The sequence below is a fragment of the Nilaparvata lugens genome, chromosome 7 (assembly GCF_014356525.2).
Source record: "Nilaparvata lugens isolate BPH chromosome 7, ASM1435652v1, whole genome shotgun sequence".
In the NCBI taxonomy this organism is placed as follows: Eukaryota; Metazoa; Arthropoda; class Insecta; order Hemiptera; family Delphacidae; genus Nilaparvata; species Nilaparvata lugens.
This window is the reverse complement of record NC_052510.1, coordinates 715,850-727,841: the sequence shown is the minus strand read 5'-3', so window position 1 is coordinate 727,841 and position 11,992 is coordinate 715,850. Positions and strand designations below refer to the sequence as shown.

Genomic DNA, 11,992 nt, shown 5'->3' with positions numbered 1-11,992 from the left:
TTATTGTTGTTGTTTTGTTAACGGTACCTCAAGATTACAACTTGCCATCAGCTGATTCCATTCATTCGCTATAACCGGCAGCAGACGTGATAAGCAACAAGTTCCAACAGTCGCAATCCGATAGAAAACTTTTCAAACTACTTAGTATGACCCAGAGATTTAGGTTAACAATCAATTATTATCAATATTTCGAAGAGAGCAACACAGAAAATCAGTAGTCATGGAAAAATCAGTTCACCACACACTCTCCACAGTAATTAGCACACACTCAAGCTTACTGAACACTATTAAATTATTCTAAATTTGAAAAAATAGGAGAGACATAGCACTTACAATCAACACAGGCAGTTCCGTCCTGCAAACCAGACAAGGATAGCAAAACCAAAGTTGATCAAATACTGTCATTATAACGTGGATCTCACTATAGACTACTTTATCATTATAACATAAATTATTTTTTTCCTTTTTGTGTAGTTGAGAAGTTGATATTGTGGTAATTATTAACATTAAATTAAAAAGACCAAGAAATTGTCAAAAAAACACAGATTTATTGATACTTAGAAATACCTGTTTCGGTAATAACACCATTGTCAATCTCTGATAAACTCTGTTAATGACCGAAACCGGTCTTTCTGAGTATCAATAAATCTGTGGTTTTTTGACAATTTCTTAGTCTTTTTCATTTAAAAGGTATGTATTTGATATAAAAGTACTCCTTGATAATTCCGGTGTCCCTGGAAACAGTGTCTAGCACTTTCAATGGAGAAAATAATAGATGACAATCATGACTAAATCTTCACAATATACTGTACTTACTGTACTGGCCCTTTTCATCAGATTGAAAGTTGTATTCATGAGCGAGGTCTACTGTTCGCAGAACTACTAGTTAGTTCTTAGGTTTTTCATCTTAGTATACCTTCATGATAAAAACATTCCATACTAAATTAACGTAAATTAATTTTTCATCGAGCTTAACTTATCACCGTACTTTGAAAATTTCAACTCTAAAAAGTAAATTTCAACTCTATTCAATAATCTATTAACTATTCAATAATCCTCAACTATTTGCAATGCGCTTAGCTCAAGGTACATAGTTGATTTATTCCAATTTTCATATAGGTAACGTAATATAAACACAGTGTATCTCAACCAACTAGGTAATTCATTGAGTAAACCAGAGCAATAGACCATCAAATTTTGTAAATTTATTGCCAGAAATTGAGTTCTAAGTCTAGCTTAAATCTAGTTAACTCTTTGTTCATTCTATTGAGAATAAAATATGATATTAAAATGTTTGATCATACATTTCATTGAAAAAATGAAAATTTGTTCGAATTTTAAAAATGATAAAAGTTCTTAAAATAAAATAATGCAGGAAACAAAAACATGTAAGCTTCAATAAAAAAGTAAAAATTCAAGTAAAAGAAAAAAGGATCTGTCTCACACAACAAATAGTGGATCATTAAAAAGTGATGGAATTAAGTTTAGCATTCTGTTTAACACTTGCGAATCCAACACGCTTGTTTCCAAAGTCGAATTCAGTGTAGTATTTGCCAATGAAAACGTCGCCGAGAATCCAGAGGGGACCGCTGGGAGGGGGGATGTCCATTCCAGAAAATCCAGACAGACAAATCTTTCCACTGATCTGTAAAATAATGGCAAATTCGAATTTAATAGTGAAGCAAACAATTTATGAAAACATTCTTAGTGAAATGAGAACATTCTTTACTGAAATGAAAACATTCTTTACTGAAATTAAAACATTCTTTACTGAAATGAAAACATTCTTACTAAAATGAAAACATTTTTTACTGGAATGAGAACATTCTTTACTGAAATGAAAACATTATTTACTGAAATTAAAACATTCTTTACTGAAATTAAAACATTCTTTACTGAAATTAAAACATTCTTTACTAAAATGAAAACATTTTTTACTGGAATGAGAACATTCTTTACTGAAATGAAAACATTCTTTACTGAAATTAAAACATTCTTTACTGAAATTAAAACATTCTTTACTGAAATTAAAACATTCTTTACTGAAATTAAAACATTCTTTACTGAAATTAAAACATTCTTTACTGAAATTAAAACATTCTTTACTAAAATAAAAACATTTTTTACTGGAATGAGAACATTCTTTATTAGGCGAAGTTTTTTTTAGTCCTCTCTACCATTTAATCTCAGTAATTGTTGTGAACTAAGTAAGAAAATTGGAAGTTGCGAAGCTGCTAAACTTTACAGTCAACAAAAAAAAAACAGATTTCATTATAAGGGGGTGATGCTGAATTCTACAAAAATTCAAGATTTTCTATCGGAATCACCACCAGGATGTTTTTCACAATAGCAACTCAACAGTCAACAATATCTAGCTGAGCAACGACGTAGATTTATCAACTGATCCAATTTTAAATCGTGATTTAAACCTTAATTCTATATCACCTGTCTTGAATATTACATATTCTTGATTAACCGAGCATACTTCACAAGTTCGTTAATTCATCTTAAAATGTATGAATTCAGGGCTACTTTTTTGTATTTATAAAATAGAATAATTATAGAACCCTATTTCTTATTCTATTATTTTATTAATTTCAAAGGGTACTATAATTCTATTTTATAAATTCGTTAATTCAATTTATTGTTAACCAGCAGGTAACCCGTGCTCCGCAAAGGTCTAATTAGAAACTTGTCAACCTGAAAATTTAACCTACTGAAATCTTGAAGAATTAAAAATAAACCTATAACCATCCTCTGTAAATTAAGTATATATGCAAAATTTCAGGTTAATCAATCCAGTAGTTGAGACGTGATGATGCGTCATTCGTGAATTTCCTATTCCGTACGTGTATAAGCCAATTCTTTCCTTTATTATAATAGATGATTATGGAGCTTACTCACCTCCAGAATATAATCTTCTCCTTTGAGCTTGAATTCTTTGCCGGCCAGGACAATAGTGATTTCAGGCAGTTTGGGAACCAAAGAGCATTCAACCTGCAAGCCAAAATTGAAGTAATGAAAGTCACACCAATAATTATTGTGATGAATTTTTCAAATAGATCTCATGAGAAGAGAGAAAAATTGTGATTACAGATTCATTGTTTCTAAAACCTGATCGACAGCGAACACACGATGTTGTACGTTCCAATGATCCAAAGCGATTGAAATGGTATAGTATGGGCCGTCTGCCAACATTCGTTCAAGGGCAAAATCCCCTCCCGTCGCCGAGTACTAGCCGTTCGAAAAGCATGCTTTTCCTCTGCACCACCTTGTAGAAACACTTATTATTTTAATCACAACAACCTATATGATAATATAGGTGATTATTTATCTAGTAATTATTTAGCGTTGTATTGGAGGGTTGAGTGTAAGAGAGGGCCGGCTGCGCTCTAACTCCGCCCTCCTAGGTAAAAAATAAAGGCAGCGATTCTATTTTATTCTATTCTATGTACTGTATAATAGGTACATCATTTTAGGTAGCTGTGCTAGAATTGATTAAATATGGATTTTAAATTACAAATTCAATTTCACGAACATTAGTCCTCAAGTCCTCAACAAAATGCATAATTCTCCAACAGTTTCATCTGTTTTGGTGTTCGTTATATTAGTAATTTAAAAAAATTAAAGTACAACAAATACACTCCATACGTTAAGATTTCAACCTGATGATCGTAATATCGTTGTACTATGATAAAATACTGTGGAGTAATTTCACTCACAATGTATTGGCCTCCAGGCCCCTCAGTGGCGCCGATCAGTTTGTTGATTTTGGTGATTTCGTCGACTGGTCCAACAATGAGACTGGTGCCTGTGTCAGCAATCGCTTGGCAACCGTTCGCACAGAATGTCTGGCCAGTCACTTGAACCCTGAAACAAATAATAGAATTCACAACGTTGCAGATGCAAATAACTACTGTACTTCAAACTGCAGTACATAGAGTAAAGGTAAATTTCAAGGCCCGGTTGCACAGAAGCCTGTAAAATTTTAATCATGATTAAATGATAAGAGTACCAATCAAGCCTTCTTTTCAAAAAAGTCATATCTGATTGGTTCTCGTGACATTTAATCGTGATTAAAATTCAACAGGCTTTTGTGCAACCGGGCTTTGCAATTTAAAATTATAACTATCGAATTATAATGGTGGAACTCGATGTATACAATTACTTGAAATTGGTACAACCACTTGGTTTTCAAACAACAAGAAACAAGTATTGGTTGAAGTCATTGGTACCACAATATAACCTTCACTACTTCATACACGAATCAATTTATACTCAGCAAAACTACTATTATACTCAGTAATATATAACTTTTTCTGAGGGTTAAGTGTAAGAGAGGGCCGACTGCGCCCTAACTTCGCCATCCTAGGTCAAAATAAAGGCAGTCATTCAATTCATCCAATTCAATTATTCAACAATAAGAATTACTTCCTGGTCCCTATTGCATGTTGAAATACAAGCTAATAATATTAGTAGTCAGCTGGTTATTAGAGCAGACTTGACTTGACTCAATTCCTTTCGCTCCATAAGAAGCATAGGGCATCCAAAAATGTTCGCCATTCATCTGTGTTGGCTGCAAGCCTCTTGACTTCTGACCAAGTCTTTCTCTGCTGCCTGCTCAACCTGCCTCAACCGTTTTTCTCCATGTCATCCGTGGCGGTCACTACATGCAAATAGTAAAAAGCTATCTGCAAACTGTCTTATTTGAAGCTATCTTCAAATATGAATAGGGAATAGATTCAGAATGTATTGCGAATAGGCTATTCTTGAACTAAATTGATAAACAATAATTGAAAACTAATTACAATTTAATACTCGATCTTCCCTTGCGTACGGTAACCAGAGATCAGGAAAACTAATTTGTGAAGGTACTAAGACACAAATTTAGTTTTAAATTTGAAACACAGTACTAACTTGTCCATCTTGAACTGCCAGTAGGCTGTCTTGTCAACAGGAAGATAGGTGAATTCACCCTCGTACTTCTCCGGATCGGAACCACCGAAAATAATTTCACCACCTTGACCAGCTGGAGCCGAAGCGTTCCTGAAATAATCGAATATTATAAAGAATATATATGAATACTAAAAACTAAAAATCGAATCAATTTTGTATTAATCAAATGATATTGATTAATGAATTTTTAATCATTTTGAAGTTCTCATTATCATGCTTTTTAATTTTTGATCAATAATAATCCAATGAAGGTATCTAATTTTATTTTTACAACATTTTTTTCAATCTAAATTAATAGATTTGCACGTTTTGTTAATTCTGTGTCCAAACTTAATTTGGGGGCCTAGTGTCCTTGAAATGCGTCCGGAATTTATAGGTATAACATGTAAACCGAATTGTGTGTCAATTTTATTGTAGGCCTACATAAGACCATCATATTTTAAACACTTTTAGAACTTTTGAACAATTAATTACGATATAGCAGTCAGGTATTTATACTGTATAAATAAAAGCTATTAGCTTCTACTCACATTAGTTTAGCGCTTTCGGACACTAGGCCCTTCATCAAATTTCATCAATACCTGACTGCTATGTCGTAATTAATTGTTCAAAAGTGATTATTTAACAAGCAGTTCGTAATGGAATCAAACATTGAAGACTTTTAGAAAACTTCAACTGCACAATCTAATTGATTTACTGTACTTGTTTTTATCATAAAGTTCAGTCATTATTACAAGTTTCATCGTTCCAAATTTTGGTGTTTGTTAACTGCATACCTGTTCAGATAGAAGGAGAATACCGGGTCCTTGATGAGGTGCTGACTCATCATATTATAGAATGGCGGAGTGACACTGTCTTGAGAGATGGAGCTGAAAGCTAGTCCCAGAATACCGTCGAACTTGGCTGCAACAAATGTCATGCCAGGCTCCTTGACTGCCTCGCCGAAAGTTTGATTTTTTATTTTCAAATCTCCAATCTGAAACGCATCGTATTTCATTATTTTAACATGAGAAATACACATTCATAAATTGTCTATTTTCTTTAGGGCTACTCTTGAATATAAATAAAAATATAAATCTAAGCCTACCCTTTCTAGAATTATTTAATGAAAACATGTTTCGGCTATATGATGCAATTATCAAGTTGATATGAAATTATCAAGTTGATTGAAAATTATAAAAAGGGTACTTAGATTTCTATTTATAATTACATTCATAAATTTAAGGTACAGTACTAAAATAACTCAAGCACAGGAAAATAATGGACAACTTATAATAGACCTCTTTAAAATGTAATTAATATTAAACTTTTGGTCTGCTTCTTCTGACACTAACTTGATATTTAATGGAGCCGATAATGTTAACCGTTAATGAAACTTCATAATGAACTCTATCTTGGCCGAAACAGGCTGTATCTTCAAAAATCCAAGGGTACACGTGATTCTATTAAAAAAAAACTAACATGTACCCCTTTGGAGATTAATGAGTAATGAAAATTAATACTGATAACTTGTTAAAATATTATACAAGTTTCCTGTTAAACTATTTCGATTTTACACAAATTTAATGAATAATGAAGATGAATACTGATGATAACTTGATACAGTATCATCCAAGTTTCCTGTTAAACTATTTCGATTTTACACAAATCAATTTTCGTTATTTTTGCAAATGGTGATTCCCACATAAGTCTTAATCCTAATCTTGGGTACTAGAGAAATTAGTATTTTTTATGATGAATCAATTATAATTATCATATCTTACAGTGAGTGTATCAGTTGAGAGGAATCCCGAAAGACTCCCAGTTCCATAACGGATTTCGAAAGATTTTCCATTTTCCTTGTATGTTGATGACTTTGTCGCATCATACTTGTGATGAGTCACTGAAAAAACAAAAGTTATTCAAACACTAATAATATCGATTCTGTTATAAGAGTTCTTGTTTTTATGGATCGCTTAAACGATTACTTAGTGCTAAACAGATCCTATGCAGCGTAAAGCAACGCACCGCTTGCATCGTGAATTCATTTTTAATGTAAAAAAGTCCCAATTCTACAAAAACCTCATGATTTTTGAAAAATTTCAAAGTTTCGAATGATGAGAAGGAACACCATTTGATTGAGAAGTTATATAATTGAAAAATCACATCGATTTAGTTGAGTGACTAGTTATTTTGAGTGTTTAATTGATCTTTGGCTAAACTCGTATAAATAAATAATAATAATAATGACAAATTACTTCATAGTTGATTCCACTAACGTTTCTTTTGGCACAAACTGTGTCAAGTTTGTTTCACATTCGCAATGTAAGGCCGCATACGTTTTCATTTGTATTGCAAGAGATTTCTACTTCAAGCAAAAAGGGAGATATTTTTTGAATACAACAAATTTTTCTAAATGTTATTTTTGAAACTCATATAGTTTGGAATCTCACCAAGCCTTGGAGTTGTGTAAGCACTTTTGGGTAGGCTCTACCTCACCTTTGAAACAGGCTTGAATATCGTTTCTACAATGTTCAGAGCAACGTTTAAGGATAAAGGGAAATGGAAGATCATTCCACGGGGAACCTGTCGAGATGTGAAAAGCAGAGATCTTATACTTTTAAACTGGGTTCTGCTCTCTAAGAAAAATTATATCCTCCTATTCTTATATCTTTGAACAACTCAGCTAGTAAATGAAGTGATATTTAAAAGTCCAATAAATAGTGGAATATAGTAACGATAAATTATTATGAAAAACTAGCTTCATAGCATAATATTATGTACAATATTCTAAATAAATTTTAGTAAATGATAGGAAAATAAGAATCAAATGAAAAATGATCCATTACTATTATGATCTATTATCCCAGACACACAAAAAAGATGACAAATAAAAATACTATAGCCAACTGCCTTCTATGCCAAGATAGAATGATACATGGCAATGGATCATTTAATCAATGATCTATGACTTATTTATAAGAGCTGTGTTTTCTCTTTTAGGAACAATATTATTCAATAAGATTCAAATAATTAGGATTAATGTGATATTGTTGATAATAGTAAATGGAAAATTCTTGAATAGAACAGTCAATTGTGGATGAGAAATTACATAATAAAAGTTAGCCAAATTGAGAATTTTACTGTCCAGTAAGTTAGTATGATAGTTTATTATATCAATGATAACTATTTCATTGCTCGCAAAAAGGTTTTCTCATAATTTCATCGATTCATTAATTGCAATGGTTTGCGGGCTTCAGGGGTTTTGCTTGGAAATTTTTTAAAAGCTATTTGAATAACAGAGTCCAATGTGTTAAAATTAATAATGATGTATTTAGCTCCTTCAAACCAATAAACTGTGGTGTTCCGCAAGGATCGGTCCTTGGACCTATTCTTTTTTTTATATTTATTAATAGTCTTAGTAGTGGACCCTTTAGAGGATCACTTACTAGTTTTGCGGATGATACTGCTTTATGTTACAACTCAAAATCTGCTTTGGAATTGCAAAAGGATGTTCAGTATGATCTTCAGTTATTGAAATTGTGGTTTTCTTTCAATAAATTATCCCTTAGTAATAAAACTAAGTTTATTAATTTTTCTTTAAAGGATAAAATTCTTGTATCAAACCTTTGTATTATAAATGTAATATTTGTTTAAAGTCTGATATTGCAATTTTTATGATTTGAATTGTCATAGTTGTATGCTTATTGAGCAAGTTGATAAAATCAATATTTAGGCCTTTTTATTGATAAAAATTGTAATTGGAATGAGCATATTAACTCTATTAATAAATATATGTTATCTGCTATAAGAACATTCTACTACTTAAAGAAAATTTGCCATGTAAATGTATTAAGGTTGATCTATTTTTCCATTATTGAAAGTAAGCTACAATATGGGATCACTTGTTGGGGAGGTATTTATTTCACAAATATCAATACACTTTAGTTGCACAAAAGAAAATTATCAGAATAATGGCGCGTGTACCTAGAACAGAACATGCAATGGTTTTTTTCAAACAATTTCATATTTTGCCATTAAGATATTTATATGTCTTTAGAGTTTTAAGAATATTTTCATTAGAGAGGAAATGTTCAAAGTAATGCTAGAGTTTACTCTAGGGCCATTGGTTTGGTTATCATTGGTAAATGATGTGAGCATGAATAATACTGTTTAAGAAGAAACAGATAAAGAGCTATACAATCGTTTATTATTTTGATAGATGCATAAGAATAGATTGAAACTATATTTGTGCAAGGTTCAAATCTGTCACATTTATGAAATACTCATTGAGAAGCATGATGAATTGATTTCAACAATCGATTCAGGAAAAAGTAATAAATTTATGAGATTTCTTTGATTCATACAATAAGTACATCATCAAAATGATAGGGAGAGAAAAAATAAGGTAACCTTGTGCTATTCCTCTTTCAACTTAAGATAAGGTTACACATAGTCTGAAATAGCTCAAGTCTTGTAGTTGTTCACTAAACAAAATTTTCAGTCCTTAATTATTTTCACAAAAATAATTGTAGATTTGATTTCAAGGTGACAATAAATAAAGATTTTAGATCATTAAACCAACCAGCTGGTTGGAATAATAGAGTTAGTTAATTATTGGAATAATTGTGTATAATAACAGTTCTTAAACGTTTTTCTACTATTGCAGTATCTACTTACAGCAGGCAATGTTGAAGTAGCTGCATTTCTTGGAGGGAACCCACAAATTTGAAGAACCGGTATCAAAAATGACCTGGAACGATTGGGGAGGTGTTCCAAGACTGATTTGACCAAAGTATTGCGCCTGAAAAAATATAATTGATTTAGTCTAATATATTGTGATGTATCAAGACAGTAATAATGATATTCTCTCATTATTATATAAAAGTAGTCTGATTTTAAATTCAATTTTTTATCAAAAAATTCATGTTACAACTACAACATTAATGCTATTTCATAAATTTCTGTATGACAATTGATAATATGCATATATTGAAAATTGTTTATGATGGAAAATATTGAACTTGCAAATATTATGATCGAGATTGAGAATACGTATTTTAATTGAAAGTATGCAAGGAATTGGCTTCCAAGAGGACTACAATATAATTATTATTGAGAAGGCAAGCAAGAAAATTATGTAAAAAAGTTGAAAGATTGCTGAACAGGAAATTTCCGACAAAATTCATGGTGATTTTTATTAGCCTACTTCTTTGTTTTACTAGTCTATCATTATGAATCATAAAATTGCGAAGTTTTAAAAACTGTGTTTCTAAATAATGAACTGAGTGAAAGCTACATGAATATGACACTAACTTCACTTACCAATAAGTATAAAGCATAAGCTAAGCTCAGTTAAGTATAATCAATATTTTTTAAATTAGTATTTTCATGTGAAAAGTTGAATGACCTGAGTCACTAAAGTGAATGTTTAGGAACAGGCAGCCAAAACTGATTTCTTTTAGATTTCAAGTACCGGTAGCTTATCTATGACATAAACAATATCTATAACTTGACACTCAAATCAAAAACTGTGTCAACAGTCAACACTTGGTGATTTCTATATCAACTGTGAAGATAATGTGATTACTATAAGTAATGAATCAAGTTATTAATTTACCAGGAAATAATAATTAGTTCTTTCCCTTTATATAAAATTGAATGTTGGATAATATCAGTTTATCAAAAAATGATAAAAGTTCTTAATGGATTCGGATAAAATAGCTGTGTACCCGAAAGCGACTTAATTATTGGAAATAATTATTAAAGAGTGGCCTTCATTAAAAATGAGGAAAGCTGGAAATAGTCTTCTACTCACATCAAAGTAATTGGTCAACCTTTCAGCAGTACCTTCCTTTACATTAGAAACGCCGTTAAATCCATACACTGTTTGACTGTGGGGCAACTCATTTCCCAATTCTGCAAATTGCTTCCGAATGGAGTCGGCCTTGTAGACTGGAACCCTACGACAAATGAGATGATATTGGTTATTATACAGTTATTTCAAATTTTATTGCGGATGATGCCCACACAAGCTGTTTTCTTGTGCGAGGGGAGTGGAAAGAGTGCGTGGGTGATTGATGAGGTGATGAAACGTCCATGCCTACCGGCGGGATTCGAGCCCACCACCAGGCGGTGCTAGCAAACTGAAGGGAGTAACGCCTTATTTCACTCGACACACACAACTATCAGCAAAAGCAATTATATTATCGCAAACATAGTTGAGTCTATGAATGAACACCATAACTCCATTCCCAATTGACCGATTGACTTGAAATTCTAAACCTAAGGTCCTTATACCATGAGGATCCGACAATAAGAATTTCAATTCAAGATGGCGGAAAAAATGGTGGACATTACTAAAAAACCATGTTTTTCACGGTTTTCTCGAAAACCCTTTAACGATTTTCTTGAAATTATATCATGGATAGCTATTTATATGCCCTATCAACTGACATGAGTCTCATTTCTGGGAAAATTGCAGGAGTTCCGTAATATTCCTGAGAAAAATGGCGGATAATTACTAAAAAAACATGTTTTTCACGGTTTTCTCGAAAATGACTCTAACGATTTTCTTCAATTTATATCATGAAAAGCTATTCATGAGCCCTATCAACTGACATGAGTCTCATTCCTGGGAAAATTGCAGGAGCTCCGTAATATTCCTGAGAAAAATAGCGAATAATTACTAAAAAACCACGTTTTTCACGATTTTCTCGAAAACCGCTCTAACGATTTTCTTCAAATCTATATCATGGATAGCTATTCATGAGCCCTATCAACTGACATGAGTCTTATTTCTGGGAAAATTGCAGGAGCTCCGTAATATTCCTGAGAAAAATGGGGAATAATTACTAAAAAACCATGTTTTTCACGATTTTCTCAAAAATAACTCTACCGATTTTTTTTTCAAATTCATACCCTGTATAGTTAGTTATTTATCAGCTTTTTCAACTGGCATGAGTCTCGTTTCTGGGAAACCAATGGAGGGTCCACCCCATCCTTGAGAAATGGACTTAGTAACCTCCTTCTCGTGCATGAGGTAGGTAGGTAGTGC

General features: G+C 32.0%; 1 protein-coding gene across 1 annotated transcript; it reads right to left on the bottom strand.

Moving 5' to 3' along the window:
• Positions 1 to 1,181: 1,181 nt before the first annotated feature.
• On the bottom strand, positions 1,182 to 10,898 carry LOC111053072 (lysosomal aspartic protease; the record flags this gene model as incomplete). Its single annotated transcript, XM_022339908.2, is given in 8 exon segments — positions 1,182 to 1,645; positions 2,905 to 2,997; positions 3,723 to 3,870; positions 4,918 to 5,046; positions 5,733 to 5,932; positions 6,720 to 6,838; positions 9,616 to 9,739; positions 10,754 to 10,898. Coding segments are annotated over 8 exon segments (1,141 nt in total), but the record flags the coding sequence as incomplete, so codon positions are not given.
• Positions 10,899 to 11,992: the final 1,094 nt, after the last annotated feature.